Raw genomic sequence first — 25,940 nt, forward strand, 5'->3', positions numbered from 1 at the left:
AAGGTGACGAGAAGCATGGGAAGAACACAGGAAATAGAACAGGTGGTGGGAGCCCCTCTCTGACAGACATGGGAAAGCAGTGAGTGTGAAGGCAGAGGCACCCTGTGGAGGGAGAGGGCACGGGGCCAGCGAGGTTCATGTGCATCCAACAGAAACGTCAGTGAATCACTCCAAGTTGTAGCTTTTTTTTTTAATCAAATGACAGCAACTATTTTCAACTCTCAATTTGACATTTTTTTAAGTGCTAAAGCTTTCCAAAAATCTCTGTATTGAGTTAATAGGAGTGACTTATCCAATATACTCCTTTACTTGAAAATAAGGCTTTAATTAAAAGGAAAAAGCCATGAAAAATAATACTAAAGGGGATAATTTTACTGTAACACTGATGAACAGGGTCCAAGACATAATGAGAAATCAAATATTATCGAAACTTCTTTCTTTCCTCATGGTTTGATTGGATCTTCAGCAACCACGTGTGCTGTTTAAAAGGATGCAAGGTGAAGAGGCATGAGCAAGCGTTGGTACTTCTTTGAGGAGACATGGGACAATAGTTAGAACACTCCTTGAAGCCTGTCCATCAGGGTCAGGGGCTCCTGAAGTAAATGTTGAATGGCTAGGAGAGGGAGTCACTTTGCTCAGGATCTCCCTAAGCTACACCTTCTAATCACTCAGCTTATGATTAAATTCACTTGACTTCCCCACCATGCAGCCTGGCCCTCCAGGGCCATAAAGGTTGACTATTCATTATGCTCCCCCGAAAGGTGGCTGTTGACTAGGAAACACTATGGTTAAATAGAAGGTATACTAGTCACTGTGGCCCGGAGACATGCAGACAAGAGTGGTGAAAACACAGGAAGCCACAATGACGATAAAATTCTATTTCTTTTGCAAATATTTTTTGCATTTCCCTGTCCCTACTAAGAAAATACCCACTTACTCATGGCATCTGAGATATGTAGCTGGTTAATGGTGATAAACAGAACCCACCGGGTATGTAAATAAGACACAAGACAGTGGCTAGCTTGATAACTATGTGCAATCTGCTCACCTGAACCCTTCCATTCTTTAACACCCCTCCCCCCAATAGACTATGTCGTCAGCCCAAATCAGCTAGAACTCCATCACATCTGTGAGTGAGCCCTTCAAGTAAGATTCAGGCTTATTGCTTTTGAGCAAGAGACTGGAGGAATCATAAAGCCTCTTGTTAAAAATGTCTCTGTGCTTTTACTGCGAACCTCATAATCTCTAGGATCCAGGGTGTCATGGTTGGTCACTGCAGGAACCCCTAAGTCTCACTCCACCTAGTTACCTCCACTGTTCTAACAGGAACACCTTCCAGTGTCCTGCGTTCATGAGCAAGGGGGTATTGAATAGGAACACATTCAAATAAAGTTCCCAGTTGCTCTAACTTGTACACACTGGGTTGCATGGTGACTCTCTCATCTACCCTAATGGGTTGCGGCCCAGAAGGCTGAACTATCCCCAAACTCACCCAACTAACTGAGTAACCGCCATGTACAAACAGCATCTGGTATTCAATGCCATGATTTATTTTGCTAGGGCACCAAAGTCTTCAAAACTACTTAATCCGCCTCTTTGTTTCTGTTTCTGTCTAACAAAATCAATTATGTTCAAAGATGAAGTCACCACACGGTGTTTTCTGGGGAAATGAAAAGAGCCTCGGAGTGGCCCGTTCCCTAGTTCTGAAAATTATTAACTTCGTTTTAAACACAGCAGAAAAGCAAAAGCTCCAGGGACACAGGGAGATGGCTAAGGCCAGCAGCTACTGTGGGTTTACATTTCACAGCTTTGAAAAGAGGGCTCCGAGGTCAGGAGGTCAGAGCGTTACATCTTAGCTCTGCCAATCAGGTTAGATACAGCTGCACTTCCATCACACCTCACAAATCTGGGAACCTTTCACCACGAGCAGACCCGAGAGACATCATCAGATAAAACCTCAGCACATCAGACAGTTTATAATCTCAAGATGTCGGGAATGTTCCACATGTACTTTGTTCCTCCTCCTTTCCACCAGCAAGAATGCTCACAGCGGAGAGCTGCCAGGCAAACACCTCTGCACCAAAAACTCAGGCGTTTCCAAACTGTGTGCCTGACTCTGAAGCCCTAAGTTGTCTCCAAAGTCTTCAGTTTGGACAGATGATGAACTAAAGTTCAGGGAAACGTTTTCTTCATCTATCTGGCAGTCGATGACATATTTAGTACTCTTTATTGCCTATCTGCACCCCTGCCCCAAATGCCGTGATTTAAGGACAGCATGTAATCCTGCAGAAGCTGCCAGCTATATCCAAGGGACTCTGAGGTGCCCTGCCAAAGAAAAAAGATCACAGACTGAGGTCATGGACAAAGCCAGGAAGGTGGGAGCTAAGAGAAAAAAACCAATGTCGGCAGTGGAGTCCAAGACTTGAAGAGAAAGATTGGCAGGGAACAGGATGGTGCAGACTGTGGATGAAAAGGTCGGGAAAGAGAACAGAGCCGTACAACTGAGGAGGAGAGACTGTGGTGACCTTCAAGTGGGAAGATGGACAGCAAGTTCAGGGAGATCAGAGTGGGAAACAAAAGTTCTGGGTGCCTGGGAGATGAAAACGGGATTGTTGCTGGGGCAGCCAGACCCAAAGAGGACCAAGGAGCCTCCTCCTAGGCTGAAATGGCTGGCCTGTGTCCCTCCTAAGACACTGTGGGAACAGAAGGTCTGGCTCCCAAAGCTGGGTCACAGAGACAAGAGCCGTATGGCATCCTTCTCCTGTCACTTGGTTCCAGGAAAAGCCAGCAGCCACCTTTTGAGGACATAAAGCCAGTCCACGGGAAAGTCCCCGTAGGGAGGGACCGGGGCCTTCTGGACCTCCAACAGGTATGGATCTGAGTCCAGAGGTCAGTTTCTCTTGCCTCTACACAAGGAGTTATACAGAGACGTCAATTACAAGAGAGGAGACAGTTTGTTAAGGGGGAGACACAGAAGAGCCTGGAGGTGTGCATATCTTCTCTGTGGCCTGGCACTCAGAGGGCAAGAGAGAAAAGGGGCTGAGGGAGGTCTGCGGTGACCTTTTGTGGGTCGTTAGCATAGTGAGCCTGCTCTCTAGGCTCGCAGGAAGTTCAGTAGACTAAAGTTGCCAGTCTCCTCCTCGCGGCTGCCTTCTGCCTTTCCTGTGTTAATCTATGGAACCTCCTCCTCCAGTTTCCTATTCGCCTGCCTCCAACCCACTTGTCAGCAAAGGAAGAAGTCACCTGGTAAGTGGATACCCTACTCCCGTCAGGTGTAGGTGGACTCTAACCCTGATGTGTACCCTGCCAGCTAGTAATAAGAGAGCCAGCCCAGAACCTTCCAATCAACCTGCTCCTGAAATCCACCTCCGAAGAACACGTGAGGAAATCAGTGTTTACTGTTAAGTGTTGGGACCCGTGAAAAGGACATGGAAACAAGGCAGGGGCTACTGGGGAGGGAAGGTCAGTAATGGACAGGAGGAAGCAGTGAAATGTGAGACTCCCTGCCCTTCCCGAACCTTCCTTCCCTCAGCTACAGACCTTAGAAGCTGTTCCTAATAAACCCTCTGGAGCCTGAACTCCAGCCCCGAGAGCATGGCCTGTGATGGGGGCCCTGGGATCTGTATTATCGACTAGATTATCCCTCAGGTGATGTGACCTGCAGTTTCCTGGGTTCCAAGAATGTTACTTAGGATTCATAGGATCTGAATACTTTTACTTTCTTGGAGCTAGAGCTCTTGGTCAGATGTAGACAAATTTCTAAACAGTCTTATTAAATAAGAAACACAGAGCCAAATACAGGGGTAATAGCCGAAGAGATCAGAGAAATAGCTAATAGCTATGACTAACTTTAGCTTACCACCATGCCATAGCTTCCCCAGAGAGGGAGCTTCTTCCTGTCTAACTTGAGCTTTTATTGCCTTCCTGTTCTGCCTTCTCATTGGCTCTAAGCCCAGCCATATCACTTCCTCATCACTGCCTGTCTATACAGACCTCTAGGCCTCTATGGTTGGTACTGGGATTAAAGTCGTGTGTCACCACGCTTGGCTGTGTCCTTGACCACACAGAGACTCTGCCTGCCATGTAACTGGATTAAGGGCGTGTGCTACCACCGCCTGACTTCTGTTTATGACTCGCTATGACCCCTGATCTCCAGGCCAACTTTATTAACCTACAAATAAAATATCACATTTCCGCACAAATAAAATATCACCACAGTCAGAGTATTTTCAAGTACATAAAACACAGGAATATAAGAGAAAAACTCAGTCTGACTTCTCTCTATTGTACACTTAAGTGTTCCACGTGGACTTTCCTTCATGTGAATCTGAACCTAGAGACCCCCAGTTACAGTAAGAATATCAAAGCTGTCCTGAGTGCTTTCTCTGTGTTTAGTCCAGGGCTTCAGTGCATCCTGTGAACCCTCTTTTTTGTAGAAAAGGGCAACATGGCTTGCCCAAGGTCACACAGCCAGTGAGGGGCCACACCAACACCAAACCCAGCCACTCTGGAGTCCCTGCTTCTAACCACAGCACCCTGTGTCTACCTCTAAACAAGAGAGGGAGCTGACTCCAGTGGCCGTGGTCACTGTGCCTGAGGCTGTCCATGCGGCTGAAAACTCTTTCTCCAATTCCACCTCACCCCTCTGAACCAAAGACTTTCTCTGAGCTGCCAAACCTTAACTAGGATTGGCTGGAACATTGGCAGAATTCTTCAACAACTAAAGAAGGATGAAAGAAAAACAAGAGCACCAGGAGGCTAAGCGCCATTGTGAACCTTCATGAATTGGCCTCATTGCAAAGTCCTCTTGGTGCCAATGCTGTGGGAGGCAGCCAGAAGCCTGCTGTGAAGGAGGCTCCTGTCTGAACTGTGGAAGGGCTAAAGTTAACCCGTAAGCCTCACTTGCCTGAGGACAGGTAACTTCCTGGAATGCTGGGGGCTGTTGTTTATCTAAGATAACAAGCCTCGTGTTTTCACTTCTGTAAACAAGGTTGGTTGCCCCAACTGCACAGGATGTGCATAGGAGGTACACAGGCAGGAAGTACGTCAGGATGTACCCTTGCCCCCAGATGGACGAAGGCGGGAAGTACTGCACCCTTGTGGGTTTCGCCTTCATGAGTACCTAACTAACCTGACTCCACACCAGTATGGGAATCTGGGAATCTCCAGTATGGACCTGGGCAGTGTCTCCATCTTCCTCCTCAGTACTGAATAAATCTTGCTTTGATTGGACAGTCATGGATTTGGTCTCTCTCCTCGAAATTTTCAGGTTTAACATCTGCCTCTTCCTTAGGTAACTATCACTGTAAGTGACCATGCTTTTCAGAAAAGCCACCTTCCCCAAATCCAAACAAAAGGAAGCCAAGTTTTAATATCTAGGGGCTCCATTTTGGAGTGGCAGCCTGATAGGAATCTGCTGGTTAGAGTACCCGTTGACAATTCTGTTTATAAATTTTGCTCTAACCTCACTGTTTCTGATCAATCTGTTTAAGACTAGCCTTGATTTTTTTTTTTCACCGTGCCCTCAGGTGGTAGTTCTTACAAGCACAGACTCTGCTTCCAAATCCCAGTGACTCCCCACACTACCCGTGTGGCTTCTACCACAGGTCCATGTACACCATTATCTCATACTGAGACACTGTGGTTTGAATATAAAATGTACTTCACAGGCTCATGTGTTTGTTTTCCTTTCTGGTTTTTGTTTTTGTTTTTTTTTTAATGGTGGGTTGTTTTGAGTCAGAGTATCATGCAGCCCAGGCTGGCCTGGAACTTCATACATAGCTAAGGATGACCTTGAACTTCTGATCCTCCTGCCCATCTACTGAATGCTAGAATTACAGGCGTGGTGTGGTAGAGTACCACACGCAGCAGTATACCGGGGATCAGCTCAGAAAGTTGTGCATGCTAGGCTAGCTCTTACCAGCGTCAGGATCAAGCGCTAAAACACCCTTGGGTCAGAGCTAGTAGTGCTATTGTGGGTGGTTGTGGAACCTTCAGGACTTGACATCTAACAACACAAACCGGAGGAAGTAGGTCACTGAGGGACAGGTCCTTGGAAGGGGCATTTTCCCTGACTCCCTTTTTTTCCTTCCTGACCACAGAAGTTCACAGGTATGAATTATTCCGTTTTACCAAACCCTCTCCATCACAATGGACTGACACCTCTGAAACCTGTAAGTTGGATGGCTCAGATATTCGGTGCCACACAGAAACATCTTCTGGACCCCGGTCACACTGTCTACTTCTAGCCTGTCAACCTCAGCAAACTCAGCCCCATGGTATTTACCATAGAAAACCAGTAACTGGGCTATGTGACCGTTACCATCTTACAAAAAGCTCTGTGGGGTCAGGAGGATGCCAGGTGTTGACCTTCAGTTCCCAGCAGACACACGTTCGCCATGGTCTCCTGAGGAAGTCCCAGAGGATCCTCCCTGTCTTCCTAGTTCCTTCACCCTGCCTCTCCCCTCCCAGGGACTCCTCAGTCTTTCCCCGGTCTCCCTCCCTTGTGCCCCTTGAATTTAATCTTACCTTCTTTCCTACAGGGAATTTATCAGAACTCAAGCACTGTGCAGCAACTGCATCCACTCCTACCCTCCTAAGACACTGCAGTCCCAGCCTAGGACAAACGCATCGTCCAGTGACAGTCAGAGTTACTGAGGTCAGACAAAGACCATGGAACCCTGAGCCAGTCAGCTCCCAGGACCAAAGCCTGTAAAGTGAGGACTCAGCAAGCAGGCCAGAGTTTAGACTGTCAACTGCTCTCAGGGGTTCTCTCCTAAGACTCACATTTTATTCTAACTCCTCTGGGTTCTCTGTTAAAGAGGCCAGACCTTGGATGTCCTTCCCCACGCCTATAATACTGCAAAGTTCCTTTAGGGGAGATCCCTACCCTGGCCTGTCTGTCATCACATCAATCTCTTCAAGTCCCTTTAGCTGGAAATCCTGTCCTTGATGCTTCCTCTTAGTAACCTGAATCCCCTGCCCACACCCTGTTCCTTGATTAGAAATATCCCCGTGTGTAGATGTTGGAACTGGGGTTGAAGCCAAGCTCTCCATCACACCAAACCCCACTGAAATGGTCCACTTTTCCTTTTGGTACTCTCCCAGGCTGTTTGACCATCTTCAGTAAGAGGCCAGACTAATTCCTTTTGCCCTTTAGGACTACCTAGACAAGACCCTAAAATTCTAACTGGTTGCTGTAGTTTAGATTGTATGCCTACCATAAAGGTACATGTACAGGGGGTTTGTTCCTCAAGAAGGCATTATGGGGCAGTGTGTGTGGGGGGGGGCACTTTAGAAGCTGGGGCCCAGTACAAGGTACTTAGGTCACTGGGGTAGTACCCCTGAAGGGCTGAGGGGCTGTGGGACTGGATCACTTGTCTTTTCTTTACTCCTTGGTCATGAAGTAGGCATGATGTACTAGGCCACCAGAGACCCACTGGGCTGAGCGACCATAAACCCAAACCTCAAGAATTGTGGGCTCAAATGAACCTTTCCTCTCTCACTGGTCATCTTCAGGTCTTGTTACAATCACAGGAGACTGACTAGCACAAAACACTTTCCATTGTCCTGACACTTGTCAGTTTGGGGTCTGAAGAATTTGAATTCAGTAGCCACACTTATCATCTTAGACTCCGCACTCCTCAGAAATTATTCACAATCTGAAGATTATCTTGCTTCCTCTACATGATCTTCTATGACTACAATGTGAAGGCAGCAGCTATATACTCCGTAGGGATGCTACCAAAACCAGGCATGGCTTTGTATCTGAAAACATTCAGCCCACTACTAGTTTTATTTCATTTAAGTTTTTTCCTTTTCGACAAACTGACAATTAAGAATTCAATCATAGTATAAACAGGCCTTAGACAATTTGATACTTCAGAAAAAATGCCTTTAAATTTTTAATGTATTTATTTAAAGATTTATTAGTTTATTTTTTAATGTGCAGGAATGTTTCCTGTGTGTGTGCCTACTGTCAAGAGAACACAGAAGAGGTATTATATCTCCTGGAACTGGAGTTACAAACAGTTTTGAGCTGCCAGGCTCTGGGAATCAAATCTGGGTCCTCTGTAAGAGAAGCCAATGCTCTAAACTGCTGAGCCATCTCTCAAGCTCCTAAAACAGTTTTAATTTCATCTATTTGGTGTGTGCTTCTGTATGTGTATGCAATGAATGTGTTTGCACGCAGAAGTCAGAAGACAACATGTAAGAGTCAATTATCTTCTGCTATAGGGGTCTAGTGATCACACTCAGGTCACGTGGCCATCAGCCTTCACTTACTAAACTACCTGGGTTTGTTTGTTTTTGTTTGTTTCTCTCTCTTTCTCTTTCTCTTCCTTTCTTCCCTCCTTCCTTCCTTCCTTCCTTTCTTTCCTTCTTCCTTTCCTGCTTTTTAAAGATAGGGTCTCATTCTGTAGCCCCAGATTGCCAGGAACTCACCATGCAAACCAGACTAGCCTTGAACTTGCAGCAATCCTCCTGCCTCTGCCTCCTGCATGTTGAGATTACAAGCTGGAGCCACCACCCTGGCTAGTTCTAATAAGTGCGTCCTGTGATGAGGAGTAGGTACAAGCTATACATTATCCCTACATGTACTATCAGTCTCATCCCACACTTCACTGAGGTCCATAACCAAGCAAGCACAAACCAAGGCAATCCGCATTACACTTTTTCTGTTCTCACATCCTTCTCAGTGGAGGGCAAGCTGAGCTTACACTCAGGTGAATAATGCTACCCACTTTGGGAAGCTGAGAACCAAGACCTCCTGCATCTCTTCAAGGTATCAAGATTCTAGACTCGGTAGGTTTTCATTCCTTATTCACACAGCAGTGGTTCTTGCCATTCATTATAATAATCAAAAAGATTCTTCAACATTCCTAAAGAAAACTTTGTGGGTTTTTTTGAGGTGTTTAAGCAACCATTTTCAGAGACTGTATTCTTTTTTGTTTGTTTGTTTGTTTGTTTGTTTGTTTTTCGAGACAGGGTTTCTCTGTGTAGTTTTGGTGCCTGTCCTGGATCTCACTCTGTAGACCAGGCTGGCCTCGAACTCACAGAGATCCGCCTGGCTCTGCCTCCCGGGTGCTGGGATTAAAAGTATGTGCCACCGCCGCCTGGCCGAGACTGTATTCTTGATACTGGTATATCTGATACAACTTAACACTAAGGAACACATACATACATACATGGCTTTGTATAAACTTTAGTATTTTCAAAGCATTTTACCACATAAATAATCTGATTGTGTCAATAAAAGAAACATTCGATGTTTAACACCAATTATTTCTTCTGTTTTACCAGACATATTTTATAAATTTTAAAGCACTGGGATTTATTAAATCAAACGAAACATCAAAATTTTGCAAATGTCAGCTCTGTGCATTCACAATCCCCCTGTTGGGTAGGTGTTATTAGGCCAACCACTAATTTTGCTGCTACTCTCTATATTTTTTAACATCATAGTTAATGTCTATTTATGTCTAAATTCCTCACCAAAATGTACCTGTTCTTCGTGTGCTGTCTTCCTGCAGGTGTAAATGGCATGTTGACAGTTCTCCCACGTTGCAGACTTCAATAAAGTCAAATTACCTTAGCCATATTAAAATCATGATTCCAAAGGGCCTTTTAAAATGAATTATGGTGTTTTCCAATGCTTTGCCACTTGCAAACCATCTGCACCAGTCAGAATAATAATTTCCTGTACTTTCACCACATTTTGCTCAACTCATCACAACTGTACAGTCTCACAGGACGTGAACGCGTCCGTGAGAGAGGAGTCAGGGAGGCCAGCTAATGTGACGACAGGATCCAGCTCAGCCTTTTCAAGCTCACAAACAAACCTAACCGTGAAACCACACAAATAACAGACTCACAGAAGCACACCAGCTCTCTTCTTTCATACCTTCAATCCTCTGAAACTTCCCGGGCTGGTTGGAGAGGAACTAGAGGACTTCGTGGACTTAGGAGTGGAGAGCTGGCTGCTGGGAGTTCCATTCACTGGACCGGGAAACAACGAAGGAGACAGTCATCAAAACTCCAAACAACCAGACTGTGGAAACACTAAGCACATGCACAAAATGGCTCCCATGAAGCTTTGCTTCATTTAAAGCCCAAAGCAGGTGACGAATCAGCAAAAAGCAAAAGCAATGTATCTTACGGCATTACAGACAAAGTCAGACAAGGAGTGAAATTAGAATTATCTGCAATAATTGTGTCCCAACAATGATATAAACAAATACAGAAGACAATCATGGAATTACAGGTGTGAGCGAGAGACCCTGTCCGCACAACCTGCCTTCTAGAAAACACAGACAGATGGCTGTGTTTGTGATGGTCTGTGATGAAGGCCATTACAAGCCGCCACTACCCATCTTTATCTTGGTGTATGCTAATGTGAGTCACTGAGAAATGTGTATGGCTCTTTCAAATCAATTAGACTGTAATCCAAATACACAGGTAAGTGTGTGTGTGTGTGTGTGTGTGTGTGTGTGTGTGTGTGTGTATGTGTCTACCTGCCTTCCCATTCTCCTTTTGGTGCTCAGAATTGAGCTAAGCTTTTCATACATGCTGAGCACATGCTCTACCACTGAACTACAACCCTAACCTTTAAGTATATTTCTTAAGGAAAGTGAAAGCAACTATTTCTTATACTATTATTTGATTGAAGGCCATTAAAAAGATAAACTATTCAAGTACTTTTTAATATAGGCTAGTTATTTATAATCCTCCCATTTTCTTCCGTTGAATGTCCCCATTCTTTAGCAAATGCTGGTAGTTTTCTATATACCACCTTCTGCACCTCCACACGCTTTGGTAGAAAGCTTGGAGTCTGCTGAGCAGAGGATGGCTAATCCTGTTTGTAGGGGGAGGTCAGTCACAGATTCTAGCCTGCAGAGTGCTGGCCAACCATCTCAGTGCCCTTTATGCACATTCCCAATCCCATCATCTAGATCGGTTTCTGCAGGGATCTCATGAAGCTAGTAGTTAATATCTGGGATTAGTTGTTTGTTCTCCTCTTAAAAGTACTTGTAATCCCCCTCTTACTTCAAAAGTAATCCTCAAGAGCTTTCGCCCAAAGCAGATGAAAGCTGCCACTCATCTTTATGAAAAGCAGAATGAAGCCTCCCCTCTAAACATAAGAGGCAGACGGTATTATTTTAAATCACCTGAATTAAGTGTAGAAAGTCAATTGTGAAGGCAGACACTCAGTTCCTGAGTGGAGGCAGAGACTGCAGACCGAGGAGCACACACGGTCAGCCAAACCATTTGTGAACAGGGATGGCTGGGTTTATGAAGTCAATTTGGTCTATTTTATTGTGTTTTTACAATTGGTAGATAGGATCTTTTTCAATATTTTTAATCCCCCAAACTCTTAATTTTCCTAATTTTAAATCACTTGGTTATCTAGATTTTCGTGTGTACGTGTGTGTGTGTGTGTGTGTGTGTGTGTGTGTGTGTGTGTGTGTGTGTTGACTGTATGGCCATAAGTGTGTGCAACAGAGGCCAGAAGAGGGTATCGGACATCCTCATCCATCACTCTCTAGGCAGACAGTGGTGGGCTCTCTCCCTGGACCTATGGTTTGAGTTTCCTTTGCTATGTTGGAAGCCAGCGAGCTCCAGTGACCCTGCCTCCACCTCACATCAGAACTGGGATTGCAGGCATCCACAGGACACCTAGCTGCCATGTTAGTGCTAGGATCTCGCAGCTGGTCCTCAAGCGCAGAGCGAGCGCTCTTAACCACTCAGCCACCTCTCCAGCCCCTAAAAGCAGTATTTATACGACTCAAATCAAAGTTAGATTGACTAAATGGTTATCTACTTTACTATCTATGTATTTCAACACACTATTTAGCTATTTACACAGAGTTTTGTTGGAAGATTAAGTAGACTCAGAAACATCTCTCAAAGCAGCTCTTTCTAGCCTAAGATTGACATGAACAATACTATGTTTATAAAGTTACTGTCTGACATTCCAGCTAATCCCTGAAGTCTTGGCTGTTGTTGTTACTGCTGCTGCTGCTGCTGCTGCTATTTAAAGACAGGGCCTTGCGGCATTGCCCAGGTTCACTTCAGATCTCCTACCTTAGCCTCCTGAAGAGCTGGACTATCGGTACCAGCTCAGCAAAGCCTCTGTACAAGCAAGCACTACTGCTTCTAACACTGTGGCTTCTTCTAACCCAACACTCTCCGCCCTGCCCCTCGTCAGAGAACGAGTAGAAACACGTTTTAGCGTCACTGTGGGGTGCCAGCGCTGGAGAGACTTTCAGCATTCTACAGTGCTACACATGCCTCCAAAGGCCTCCTCTAAAGACTCTTTGCCTTTCAAGATGTGGCTTTCAAGTCTCACAACTTTCACTGAGGAGTCTGAGGCTGACACTACCCCAATATGGATTCAGCTGAAGATTTAACATACTGAAATGCTAGTCCTCAATCAGTCATTAAGCATTGCAAATTCAGATTTTTTTTTAAAAAAAAAAAGTCATTTAAGTATTCACTGGGCTTTGTCATAGAACAGCAGATGGTCTGAAGACAAATGTGGCCATGAAATATTATTAGTTCAGTGAGTTTCCTCTTCAGACCTCAGGTGACAAAGGTGAATTAATCATACCTGACTCTCTTGAGCCACTTCTCACTAGTTTTATTTAATCATTTTCCTGACATGACAAGCATCTATAAACCTGTCACCTGAAACAAAAGCTAGGCATCATTCAGCCAGAAAACTATACCCAAACACATGTATGTTCCATTGACATTTCCAGTTTTAAGATACCACAGAGTCAATACGATTTAAAATAAGGTTAATGGCAGAGAGATACCTTTGGTTAAAAAACCCAGTGTCAACTGCACATATTTAGAAAGTCTGAATGTAAAGTGCTGTATGAAAATAACTGCCTCCCAACTAAAAAGATGCAGCGCTGGCTGCCTCCTTCTGTGTGCAGCAAACATCTCCTTATCTTAGTCTGGTGCAGGCCATCATAACGCACTTTGAACTAGAAGCTTTTAATGATTCCTAAACCTTTAACACAGGTATGGGCAAAGTGTGAGGTTAGAAATTCCTTCTGTATCTTTATTGATAACAACTTGTTTTGTTTTTTGAGACAGGGTTTCTCTGTGTAGCCCCGGCTGTCCTGAAACTCATCACTCTGTAGACCAGGCTGGCCTCAAATTCACAGAGATCCGCCTGCCTCTGCCTCCTGAGTGCTGGGACTAAAGGCCTGTGCCACCACTGCCCGGCTCAGCTAACAAACTTTAGCTTTTTCAGTCACAGAGTATTTTCCACAGCCCGATGGAACACAGAAGTCCTAGAGGTGGCTGCCTTTCCCTGGACCACCCTGCTTCAACTACACAGGCAGGCATGTAGCAATCTTCCTGGGTTAAGTGGTTCTGTAGTGCGCAGGGAGGCCGAAGCGGTCTGCGCATTGTAAGACGTTGCATATGGCACAGATGTCCACAGGAGAAGGCCAGATACACTCATGGAAATGGAGCAAAGGAAACAGAAATGCAGCCAAAGACAGAAACAAAAACCCAGCAGAGACACCGCTGTGAGGCTCCCGGCTCACCTGGGGATTTGGCTGAAGAACAGGCACTGGTGTGGCCAGCCCTCTTTACTGTACACACGCATGCATATGCACAGAGCAGGAGAAGACAGTAAGGACAGAGGTTATTCAGCAGGTCTAAAAGACAGTAACACAGCCTGCCCTAGAGGAAGTGAGCAGAGAGAGTGCTGCAGGGGGCGGGGCGGCAGAGAGCGGCTGACCAAGTCTGATGTTTGGAACAGTTGGTCTGGGACCACTCTGCACCTCTAGACACCTCTCCAGTCAAGTCATCATCATCGTTTTGTTTCCAAGAAAACAAAAAGTTTAGTTCACTCCGAGGGGCAGCAGGCTGGGCAGTAATCAGAATACTGCCTGTAAAAACAGATGCTTTTTCTCTAAAATCATTTCCCTAACAATAAATTAAATGAGCAAAATTATTTGTGATTACCATCAACTCATAAAACCAACTTACTGAGATACAATGTGAGTGTTTTAATGTTAAAAAATGTCAAAGCAGTGTAAATTTTGACAAATCTGTAGGATCTGGATATGAAATTTATAGAATTTAACTGAGTAATCCTTTCTGAGAACAATTATTACTGCTATTAATAGCTGCTCGATGAAGAAAAAGAATGTGGACATTCTCGCATCAATATAGTTCTGTGTGGAACTTGGTGTGTGTTGTACCAGGAAGTAGTAGTTCTAGGAAGATAAAAATCCACAATTATGAAGCACAGAATTCAAAATACCTTAGTAAACAGTGCCCCGAATGTGAAATACGCTTATGTGCACACCAGTGGAGGCCTAGACAGTGAGGCTATCTGCAGGAAAACGTGGCAGGACCAAGTGCAAGAGTTCCTTGGAAGACTCACACCTTCAGAAGACAGATCTAAGGCTTTTGTTTTTAAAATCTCATTGTCTCTCATTGCTCTAGAGCACAAGCTGGTAAAGGCTGTTAAGTTCATAAAAATGTGAGAAAACTAAAGAGAACAGCCCCTTCTAAGACCATCCACTGCTTTTCTGTTCCTACCTGAGGCTGGGGACTTGCTGCGGCGGGAGGGCCCTGGGCTTTTGGATCCAGAATACTTGGCAGCCGAGGCTCGAGAATAAGATGACTTCAGTACCCGGCATTCTGGGAAGAACACAAGTGCATCTGTAGTTAGAGCAGATTCCAGCACTGGCCAAAGGCACGCGCATGTCACTACAATTGACTGCCTGTGACTAGTGTTACGTGTGCACATGTACAATCACATGAATGCAAGAAGTCAAGCCAGCCAGCCGTCCTCCTCAGTCACTCTCCACCAGATTGAGATAAGCTCTGTCACTGAACTCAGGGATTCTGCTAGGCTGGTGGGTCAGTGAGCTCCAGTTTGGGCCACCCAGCACTGGAGTTACAGACACATGGGCCACCACACATGGCTTTTTGTAGGAGTGTCGGAGATTTGAACTCGGGTCCTCACACTTACACCTTACCAAGGCAACTCTCCAGCCCTATTGGTATTACCCGACAATCTCTTTCCCATCCCATCCTTTATTTTTCCAGAGCTATAAACTGAATGCTGGACTTGGTGAGCTGCCAGTCCCTGAGCTCCATAAATTCAATGTATGCAGCAACGGTTCCAAAAAGTACATGTCATGTTTACATCTCCAGTTAGACTACACATCTGTGACACGTCATTGTTTGGACTGAGTTCTTAGTGAGCACAGGAATTCTACTGTCCTAAGTGGATGTACAGTATCACTCACAGACAAACAACACGTTTATCTGTGTGCAGCTTTTTCAGAAGCAGCACAGACAGCAATTTTACTGTCCTCTCCAAGTCCTTGATCATCTTACTTCAAAAGGACATGAAACTCTAACTTAGGGTCTCTGTACTGTCTAGCTATCCATCTCTCCAAAGCATGGAAGAGCAAAAATGAGAAAAATAGCTTTAAACAATAACACTGACCTTTCCATAAGCCACCAAATAAGACAGCATTTGGAGAACCAGAACGAATTACAGCTGCAATCATCACTTCAGATTTGAGTAATTAAGATCACGCACGGGTTTTGCAGTCAGGCGGGCTTGGGATGAGTCATGACTCAACATTTGCTAGCTAGAAGGAAGACCTTGCTTATGTTCCAAGCCTCCCTATTTCTCCCTAACATATTAGTGTAAGAATAAAATGTGCTTCATAGGCTTGTTATAAGGGATAAATTAGAAAACATATTGTCTTCCATTTACTTCAGAACACTTCAATTTATGCAAAAAAGATTAAAATGTGAGTTAGTTTTAATCTAGCTCCCAAGGGTGGCAAATTAGCAAGTGAAGTATACAAATCAGGGAATACTCACCAGGGGAGCCCAGTTAACATCTGAAAGGCTCTAATCAAACTAATATAAACGGGGCATTTCCAGTTTCTGCTAAGCATTAGCATTGTAGTTTGTGTCCCATGTGTCTCAAAAGTGTGTTGTGTAGACTGTTAAAATGCTGTGGAGACACTGCCCCTCTAATGAGCAGGATGCCCCCAAACAGACCCCGATATCCCAGAACTTCAGAACTATACCCAGGTTTAAGGATCAGGAGAGATCTGTGACTTGACCAAGATTAGATTTGCAAAATTCTACGCATTCTGAATGTTTGGTTTTAAAGACAAGGCCTCACTATGTACCTTAGCTGCCTGGAACCTGCTGTGTCAACCATGCTGGCCTCAACTCACTTATGTCTACCTCTCAAGTGCTAGAATTAAAATCATCCACTACCACACCAGGCTTTCTTTCCTTCCTTCCTTTTTTTTCTTCTTCTTTTTTTTGGGGGGGTGGGTTTTCAAACTTATGTTTCCTTTGATTTCTGTCATTGTTTTAATGCATCTTTAATATATGATACCCTCAGAAGCCTAAGCTGGAGCTCTTCAGTTGACAACACAATTGAACAATGGATGTTTAAAACACAACAAAGAACCCCTTTCTGCCCCCATCAATGTATTTGCGGTAGAAGTCAATCTGAAATTTGCATTCACTGTAACCCTTCACCATGTAATGATGGGTGCTACAATACTGACAATAACAAAAATAGCAAGACACATAGCCGTAGGTGTGTGTTAACTCACTTAACCTTCACAAAATCCTACAAAACATCCATTACACTCCCATCTTTAAAGAAGGTTAAATAACCAGAAATTGAGAGAGAGAAAATCAATAGTGCTCTTTTTTTTCCTTACCTATAAGAGGCTATCAAGGGCCATTATCAACAACAACAAAAACCAAAGATCCAAGTAGCTCTGATAAGTTTACTACACATAGAGCAAGAGTTGGTCTGCCTGTGCACACGTCACTATTGCTACTGTTAGTCCCGCCTACTTAATGGATTAGAACTTCATTTGCTGTGGACAGTCCGAAGGATGCAGAGCGGGGCTAAATTATCTTGAGCTACCTTAGCTGCCTAATAACCATTTACTACACCAGTATCATTTGAAATCATTGAAATAATAGTTAAAACTACATTAATAGATAAAAATCAATAAATAGGCATTTTTCATCCCAACCATGAGATAGTTCTTTTTACAAATATATAAACAATGTATGTTTTTCAAAGTTGCACACAAAGCTGATGTAAAGAGAAATCTCAGGTAACTACCATGAACAGTTTATTAATTATCCTTCCATATATGTTTTCAGAGAGAAAGTCTCCCTACATTGCCAAGGCTGGCCTAGAGTTCTCCTAGAGTCATGTGATCCTTCTGCCTCCGCCTCCTGAGTAGCTGGAATGACAGATGAGTACCACCCATGCTTGGTCATCCTTCTCCAGTATCCTATGTTCTCAACATGTTTGCCACTGAATTCTGAGCCTTCTTTTCAGGAGCTACAAAGATGGTCAGTGAATTGCCTCACCGCTATGATCCAGGACAAAGTCATCTTGGGCATAACGATATTTTTCAGGTCCACATGCAATAAAAACATCATCATCACCAAAAAAGTCTTGCAGACAAGTAACCTGAAAAAAAAAATCCAAGAAATTAGAAACATAAGAGTGCCAGAAAAGTCAGCAAAATTAAATGCACTTTCAAGCTTCACCCACATCACTGTGGTGGAACCTGTTCACTATATAGGGTGTGCATTTTCCAGAAATGTTCACACTTTTTCCATGTCCCCTGACCTCAGCACAACAGAACGAAGGGTTTCTGCTGACACCAATGCACCTGTTAAATGAAGGTGTCCATGTACGGTGTACACTTTCTCTCAAGACTCCTTGGCAGATGGCGGCAAGACTTTGACAAGAGCCGAGGTTCCCCGTTTAGTGTTCTCTCCGTCTCCCACCTTGGCCCTGATGTCTCTGTACTCCAGTGCTGCACTCTGGGTTTTTTAGGATCAATACGTAGACACTGCTTAGAGCAGGGCTTGCTATACCATGTGCTCCACGTTGACGCCCATCCGGCTCATCACCATCATCAAGGTTAGGGAAGACTGGCCAGGACGCTAAGGAGACTAAGGCTTTTAAATTTTTTTTTTTTTTTTAAGATTTATTTAATGTACTTTGGGGTTTTGCCTACATGTATGTCTGTAAGAGGGTGTCAGAGCCCCTGGAACTGGAATTAAAGACCGTTGTGAACCGCCATGTGGATGCTGGGAATTGAACCAGGATCCTCCGGAAGAGTAGTCAGTGCTCTTAACCTCTGAGCCATCTCTCCAGCCCTCCTCCTTTTTGTCGTGGTTGTTGTTGCTGTTTGGTTGGTTGTTGTTTGTATGTTTGTGTGTTTTTGTTTTTAAGACAGGATTTCTCTGTGTAGCCCTGGCTGTCCTGGAACTCACTCAGTAGAAAAAGCAGGTCTCGAACTCACAGAGATCCGCCTGCCTCTGCCTTCCGAGTGCTGGGATTAAAGGCATGTGCCACCACCAGTGACACATCTTCAGTTTTCTAAAAGCTCTCCCCTCCATACTAATCAGTTTCAGATCCCAGAAAGCCTGGTCCACAAGAGCAAAGCATCCATGTCCAGCCTGCTGGTCACCATCAGGGCCATTTCGAGCATTTTGATACAGGCAAGTCTCACTCTCATTACACTGTAGAAGGAGCTGCATAAAAATTTCTCTGATGGAAACTGCTTCATTTCCAAAATCATAAAGTGGGTTTTTAAAATTACTTTTTGGAAATTCTCTGCAATCTCAGTAATGCCTTGTATCTCCACAGTCACCATGCAGCTGTATACTGGGATAAATGTTAAGTCTCCACAGAAAATACAGTGAACTAGATATAACGGATGACCTGGGTAACAGTAGTTAAGTCATACAAATGTTACCCTTCTTTGAGACACCAGAAGGCTGGTGGTACAGAGACAGTCAGTGTGGGCTTGGATACCTGAATACATTTCTTCTAACTGTGAAGTAAGACCCAGCTTCTGTATTTAACCTGCTCAGACCAGTGCTTCTCCTGGTAACCCTGCCTCTGCTGGCCACCTCAGGAGGTAATGGCGTGTAGTCTCTTTATCCACACAATCCTCCGGGGAGGCATGTTCTCAGCTTGGCTCTGCTCCCCACGGCAGGTCCTTCCTTCTCACTGCTCACACGGTTCTCACGCATTTCAACTTCCATGTGGTTCACATGCACCTTCTCTCCTGCCTGGGCCCTTCCACTGTCCTGACATTGGCTATCGGACCTCCCATCTCCCCACACCCCCTAGCTTCAGTCACTGTTACCACCAAGCCAGGGCAACCACACCACTTCCCACCCTCATGACAAACTAGTGTCATTTCAGCTGACCTTTCGACCTTGTCTCGGACATACCCTCTGTTCACTTCTCAGCCATGACACTGTGTTCCCACCAGCATAGTAATTGTGGTTTGTTTTGGTTTTCCGTTAAAGTATGAGTCACATACTGTCTTAATTAGGTTTCTATTGCTGTCAAAAACCACTCTCCAAAACCAACTCGGAGAGAGAAGGCTTGTTTCACCTTACAGACATAGACTGTATCCACCGTGAAGGGAAGTCAGGGCAGGAACGGAAGCAGAACTATGGAGGAGTGCTGCTCACTGGCCAGCTCAGCCTGCTGGCTTATACAATCCAGGATCACCAGCCCAGGGGCATCAACGTCCACAGTGGGTTAGGCCATACCACTCATTAATCAAGAAGACGTTCCACAGGTTTGCCCACAGGCCAGTCTTACCGAGGCATTTTCTCACCCGAAGTTCCCTTTTCTCAGATGACTCCAGCTTGTGTCACACAGTGGTGAAATACAACCAGCACATACACTATACAATCACCCGTTCAAGCACACAAGTCAGCACCACGGAATACCTTCAGAATTGTACAGCCGTCACCACAACCAGAAGAGAAATCCTGAGCCCATTAGCAGTCACTCCCAATGGCCTCCTCCCCCATTACCTGGCACTCACATTCTGCCTTAGGTCTCTGGTTCTATAGAGCCCAGATACTTTTTAAAATGTTGTTTTATTTTTATTTTATATGTATGGGCGTTTTGCCTGCATAGATGTCTGTGTATCAAATGCGTGCCTGGTGTCCACAGAGGCCCGAAGAGGGTGTCGGATCCCCTGGAACTGGAGTTACAGACAGTTGTGAGCTGCCACGTGGGTGCTGGGGATAAGAGCAATAACCATGCTTAACCACCTAGCCATCATCTCTCCAGCCCCTCAGAGGCTTTTCTGACCGACCTTTAGTGCCATGGTCGGCAAGTGACCAAAGAGGTGTCCTGTCAATCATCCCAGGGGCTCAGTAGAGACTAGGCACTCACTGTTGGATGTTTAACAGGTTTTCTGATTAATTGAAGCATGGTGTGAGACTATTCCTACTGGGGCTGAGTACCAGACAAGAACGGCTTCTCTGGATGAGCTTGATGTAAAATGTAACCATGTATCAATTAGAAAACAAAGAAAAAGATTGCAAAGCATGGTGAGCTGGAGACTATTGTCAGAGCCAGAGATGAAGACAGTCTATTCAAAGGGGTCAGGAGTGAGGTCGAAAGAAGGGCCACACTGGACACAGGAAAGGAGAGATGAAAAGTCAAGGCTTCTGACTTGTGGGGCAGAAATGATATCACTTCCATTAGCTCTGACTGACAGTGAAAAGTACAAAATGAGTTTGGTGGCAGACAGGATGGTCCCAAAATTCAGATCTGGAACGTTAACTGTGAATGCCTATTAAACAGTCAAGCAGAGGTGCTGAGCAGAGAGTAGCTATCTACAAACCTCAACTTCAGGAGAGGCCAAGGTGCGAGGGTGAACGCTGGATTCACCAGTATGGACGGTACTAACCTCTAAACTCTTGCCCAAGTCCAGTAGTCCACACACATAAGGAAGAGGTCAAAGCTGACCTCCAAAGCTCAGCAACAAGCCAAGATCAGGGAGAAGACCCAAAACCAGGGAAGAAATCAAGATTTTTACAATGTGTTGAAAATCAAGTCAAAAAAAGTATTTCAAGGGGCCTTAGTGTCAGTTACTGACAGACCAAATAAGATGAAGATTGAAAACTAACAACTCAGGAGCTGGAGAGATGACTCAGTGGATCAACTCACTGGCTGCTCTTCCAGAGGCCCTGGGTTCAATTCCCAGCAACCACATGGCTAACTCCCAGGGCCTCTGAGGGCACCAGGTACACACGAGCTGCACAGACATACATTCTGACAAAACACCTATATACATAAATAATAAAAATTAAAGAAAGAGAAAAGCGACAGATCGGGTTAGCAACATGAGTATCATGGGGACCTTAACAAAGGGAACGTTGGTGTATGGTTTAAAGGTCTGACTGCTGAGGGTTTAAAGGAGGGTGGTAAGGACAGGCAGTAAGACAACATTTCCCAAGACTTCTGACTTAACGGTGGGTCAAAGTAAACGTGGAGAAATGAGTCTAGATCAAGGGTCAAGAGACTGTTTGTTCGTTTTTCCAAGATGAGAAAAACAATAGCAAACTACTGGTACACTGTTATAAAGACCCGGGAGCCAGGAAAATCAGGCTATGGGAAAGAAAAGAAAAGCACAGGGCTGTTTTGTTTTATGAGAGAGAATGGAATCAGTGGGCAGAGAAAGTGAGGGGCTTTGGATGAGACCATGTCAGCCTTTCATAGAAGGACAAGAGGGGACCAGGCAGCCGGTAGACATCTAACAGCCTGGTCCATAGTTTTCCTTTATTCTTGTTAGTTTGTTTACATCTGGGGGCAGAGGGTTCCGAAAGCCTTTGGCTCTCTCGGTGAGGGAGGAAACAGGTGAGGAGATGTGGCAGGCTTGAGAGGAGAAGGCTTAAGCCTGAAATCTGGGATGAGAGAGAGAGAGAGAGAGAGAGAGAGAGAGAGAGAGAGAGAGAGAGAGAGAGAGAGAGAGAGAGAGAGAATATGTCTGCAAGGCAACAACACTAAGTCACACTTGGAAACATGAAGCGGGCACAGGAGAAACTCTCAATTGTGAAACTAGAAAGATGCTTTTCAGCCCGCAGGGCATTTTAGAAAAATCAAACCTCTTTTTCCACCTTTTGTGGTAGAATTAGCATTTCAAGGGCTTAGCTCTCCCTAGAAATGGAAGAAAGAACGCTAAGAACAGATGATAAAACAAAGTAGACACAAGAACGAAACCTCTTCTGGATGGTTTTCCTGCTGGACTTCATAAGGGACTTCAGATACCGAGAGGTGGGAGCTGGACAGGTCTGCTCTACAAGGGTGGGAGACAGGCTTCCTCCTGAGGTGCAGGAATGCCGGAGCCACGCCACAGGCCAGGCCAGGGAAGCCTGGGAAGGAGCGACAGTTCCTATAAAACCCGAAAGGAAGAAGAACAAACGCGCAATCACCAGACGACACTGCCATCAAGGAGGAAGGTGTAGGAACTGCTCTCCTACCAGTGTCGCTTTGGAGTACAGGCCTCTGTGTACGCTTTTCACAAAGCAGACTCGGGCAGCTAAGCTGGGGATTATCACTACTCTGTCCAAGCTGTAAACCTGGATGCATAGAAAGAAAACAGAGGTGATGGTGGTCTAGTTGAAGATGGATAAAAACCAGCATTCAGGGAAGGCCGGGGGTTTCTGCTTCCTTCAGTGCTTTCTCAGCACAGGTACAAGCCCATGAAGAATTAGATCAGTACTGACTGTCCCAGGAACAAGGCACCTGAGCACTGAGCCCACTGCCACCACATGCACCCACCCATACACATATCTACACACATGCATATGCACGCGCATGTGCGCGCGCACGCACACGCGCGCTCGCGCGCGCGCACACACACACAGACACAGACATGGACACACACAGACACAGACAGGAACAATCTGGGGCAAGATATTTAACCTCTGTGAGGCTCAATTTTTTCATCTTAAAGATGGGAATGAAGGGGCACAAAGAAGAATTAACTTAGTGAAACAGAAAATCTGGGACTGGGGAGATGGCTCAATGCTAAGAGAGCCTGTTTTACAAGAAAGAGGACCCAAGTTCAAATCCCAAGTATCCATGTAAAAGCTGGGCATGGCCAAACATAACCTGTAGACTCTAGCATTCAAAGGCAGAGACAAGTAGATACCGCTCACTGGCTAGCCAGCCAGCCTAGCCAGAAATACTGAGTTTTGAGCTCAGTAAAAGAACCTGCCTCAAAAATTAAGACAGAAATTGAAAGAGAAAGACACCCAACATTTTCTGACCTCTGCATGCACACACATGAGTGCACACACAGCACGCACACACATATACACACACAGAGAAAAACAGCATGTCATAATGTACCTTTACATACCCTTCATACTCCCATATTTGGTCACTCAAGTATTACTTTCATGTTTTACAACTTACTTCATATACTTGAATTCTGAGGGGTTTTTTCCCTTTTAATTTTCATTAAAAAAAAAAAAACCTGAGATTTACACCTTGAGGTATGATACAAGTCACAAATCTCTCAGAAAAAAAATCAATATTGTGAATAAAAATTGATTTAACAAGAATGGGAGGAAAAATATATCCATCTAGAAGATCTTAGTTTGCTTCTAAATTCTTTCATTGAAGGAATTAATTCTTCCAGGAAGCTCTTTTGGAGCAGTCAATGTGGCTTGTGACAGAAGGCTACAGATATGCATGGGAAGAGGACGTGTGTGATATTATTACTACTAAGGGTCAAAACGGAAGTCGTCAGGAGGATCTAGTGGAGACACAGAAAACCAAGAAATATGGCTAGGAGCCTACCTGAGCACACCAACGGGAGCATTTACACACTCACAACAGTCATTCTTCTGTCCTGCAGCAGACAGACTAATTAGATCAAGGTGCACAAGGACTAGCCATAACTTCAATGCTAGCTCTTAAAAGTTTACCACAGCCCTCCTTTTTCTCTCTCTACTTCATCTGTATTAAAGAGAAGGTAAACATGTGGAGGGCTTGAGGTCTGATGAAAGTACTATTTGAGAATCCCAAATGTGATCAACTTTTTATCAAAAAAGACACAGAGGTTTCATGAGGCACTTACATTCTGAACCCAAGGAGGTTATATTGTGTCTCAATTACCCAACTGCTATAATTTGGATCCTGAATGCCTCCCCAAAGCTTATAGAATGATAGAGTAGGATTACTGGGGTGCTACGGAACCTTTAAGAGGTGGGGCCGTCTAATGAGAAGTCTTCAGGTGGAAGGGAAATGCCCTCAAAGGGGACGGTGGGATCCACCCCTTCTCTTTTTCGTTCTCCAACCATGAAATGGGCGGTTGTGCTGTAAAGAGCTTCTGCTGTGATGTGCTTCCTCACCACAGGGCCAACCCTCGTGGCTGAAATCTCTAAGACTATGAGCCAACAAAATCTTTTCTCCTCATCAACTGATTATTTTAGGTATTCTGTTACAGTAACGCAAAGATGGCCAACCCACCGACCCACTGCCATTCTGGGACTCTCCTGTTTTTGGCCTTCACAGAGTTGAGAGGGCAGATGGGCAAGCAGGCTAGATCTCTCTAAGCTCCTTTCTTGCTCTAAAATTCCAAAGCCGAATCATTTATCTTCTAAAAAGAGCTTATGTACATTTTAGGAGACTGCTACCAAAACAGTGGACTTTCTGACAGGGAAGAAAGCAATATTAAAGTTTAAATGTCACATGTTTTCTGTTCAAGTCTCAGCTTCAGGAGTCTTCTGCGTGTCTTCAGGGGCCTCCAAGTCCACTGCCCCCCTCATGGCTCTGTAATCACCACACACAGGTGCTGTCACCTAGGTAACTGCCTGGCTCGTTTCTGGACCTCCCAGGAGACTGAGGGCCACATAAGCAGGATTATTCTCTTGCTCATCACAATGCCATCACCTCACACAGCACCTCCAGGGAGACTTTGCATTTCCACTCTCTTCCTGTAGCTGTCTCATAATCCTTCTATAATTCCCCTCGACCCATTAGTATGCAGGTTAGCATTAGTTTATGACGTTTGTTTTCTAGACCAAGACACCAGTAACTCTATATGAAAGGGGCTCAGCAAAAACTGATTGATCAAATTTTGGTCCTAGACATCTTAAAATACTTCCTAGATGCTAATCTTGCATCATAGAAGCTCTTTGAAGAATTAAACCTTTCATCACCATCCCAGGATGCTTTGAGAGTCCATTGCTCCAACCTTGGGATAAAGGAGATATTATGTACAATTCTGCCAGATACTTGATTCACTCAGAAGCTTGGAATTTCAGTAAATGAGGGCCTCCTGAGATACCTCAGAAGCATATTCACAGAAATATTACAATACCTGGGAAGAATACAAAAGAAACCTCTTTGGGTCTCAGTGGAAGACTAGTTTAAATAGGGTGGAAATCTTAGCACCTTCAAATTCCTTGATAGTAGAACAAAGACATTTTATAGAAGAAATAACAAAATGGTGGATATACATCCGAATTTCTATGGGTCTTCTTCCATTTTAACTGTGTGTGTGGGGAGGGGATGGAGGAGATCCCTACTGAAATCAAATGCTTTCAATATCAGAGTTCTGCTATAAGGTCATTTCTATTCAAGAGTACCTTACATTTTTAAAGATAATTATTTTACCTTACTTCTAGAAATGATTTGAAAAATCTCAAAAGGAAGACCAGTAACAATTTCCATGTGAAACTAAGATCAGTGCACGGCCGTTTCCTGTAACTATATTGACATTCATTGACAGTCTTCTTTAAAAATGTTACAAGGACATAAAACAGGGGAGAAGTGCATTTCATTCTGATCCCCCAAACGATACTTTACTACCTGACTTTCCTGTTCCGTAGATATTCAGAAAACCAGCTTTTCTATGTCAAGAAAACTCAGGGAGGGAGAGAGAGTTCTGACACAGGGGGTAACTGAGAGCGACCTGAACCTGAGTCATTCTTTATCTCCACTGCTAGCAAAGGAGGCCGCTTTCCCTAGACTGCCCACCTCAGGATTTGAGCGCCACAAAGCCAGCAGACTGATTCACTGAAACTAACTTTATCTTCACACACACACACACACACAC

The 25,940-nt window shown here is 44.6% G+C and overlaps 1 protein-coding gene across 2 annotated transcripts in view; it reads right to left on the bottom strand.

Annotated features, from left to right (window-relative positions):
• Dclk2 (doublecortin like kinase 2) overlaps positions 1-25,940 on the bottom strand; it is a 127,211-nt gene that overhangs the window by 31,764 nt on the left and 69,507 nt on the right. For both annotated transcript variants that reach the window (XM_059265571.1, XM_059265569.1), the window contains exons 3-5: positions 17,407-17,509; positions 14,566-14,667; positions 9,902-9,996 (exon numbers count right to left, since the gene is read on the bottom strand). In XM_059265571.1, coding sequence (XP_059121554.1) covers positions 9,902-9,996; positions 14,566-14,667; positions 17,407-17,509 — 300 coding nt within the window. The remainder of the gene's footprint in view (positions 1-9,901; positions 9,997-14,565; positions 14,668-17,406; positions 17,510-25,940) is intronic.

Source organism: Peromyscus eremicus, chromosome 6 (assembly GCF_949786415.1).
Source record: "Peromyscus eremicus chromosome 6, PerEre_H2_v1, whole genome shotgun sequence".
Lineage (NCBI taxonomy): Eukaryota > Metazoa > Chordata > Mammalia > Rodentia > Cricetidae > Peromyscus > Peromyscus eremicus.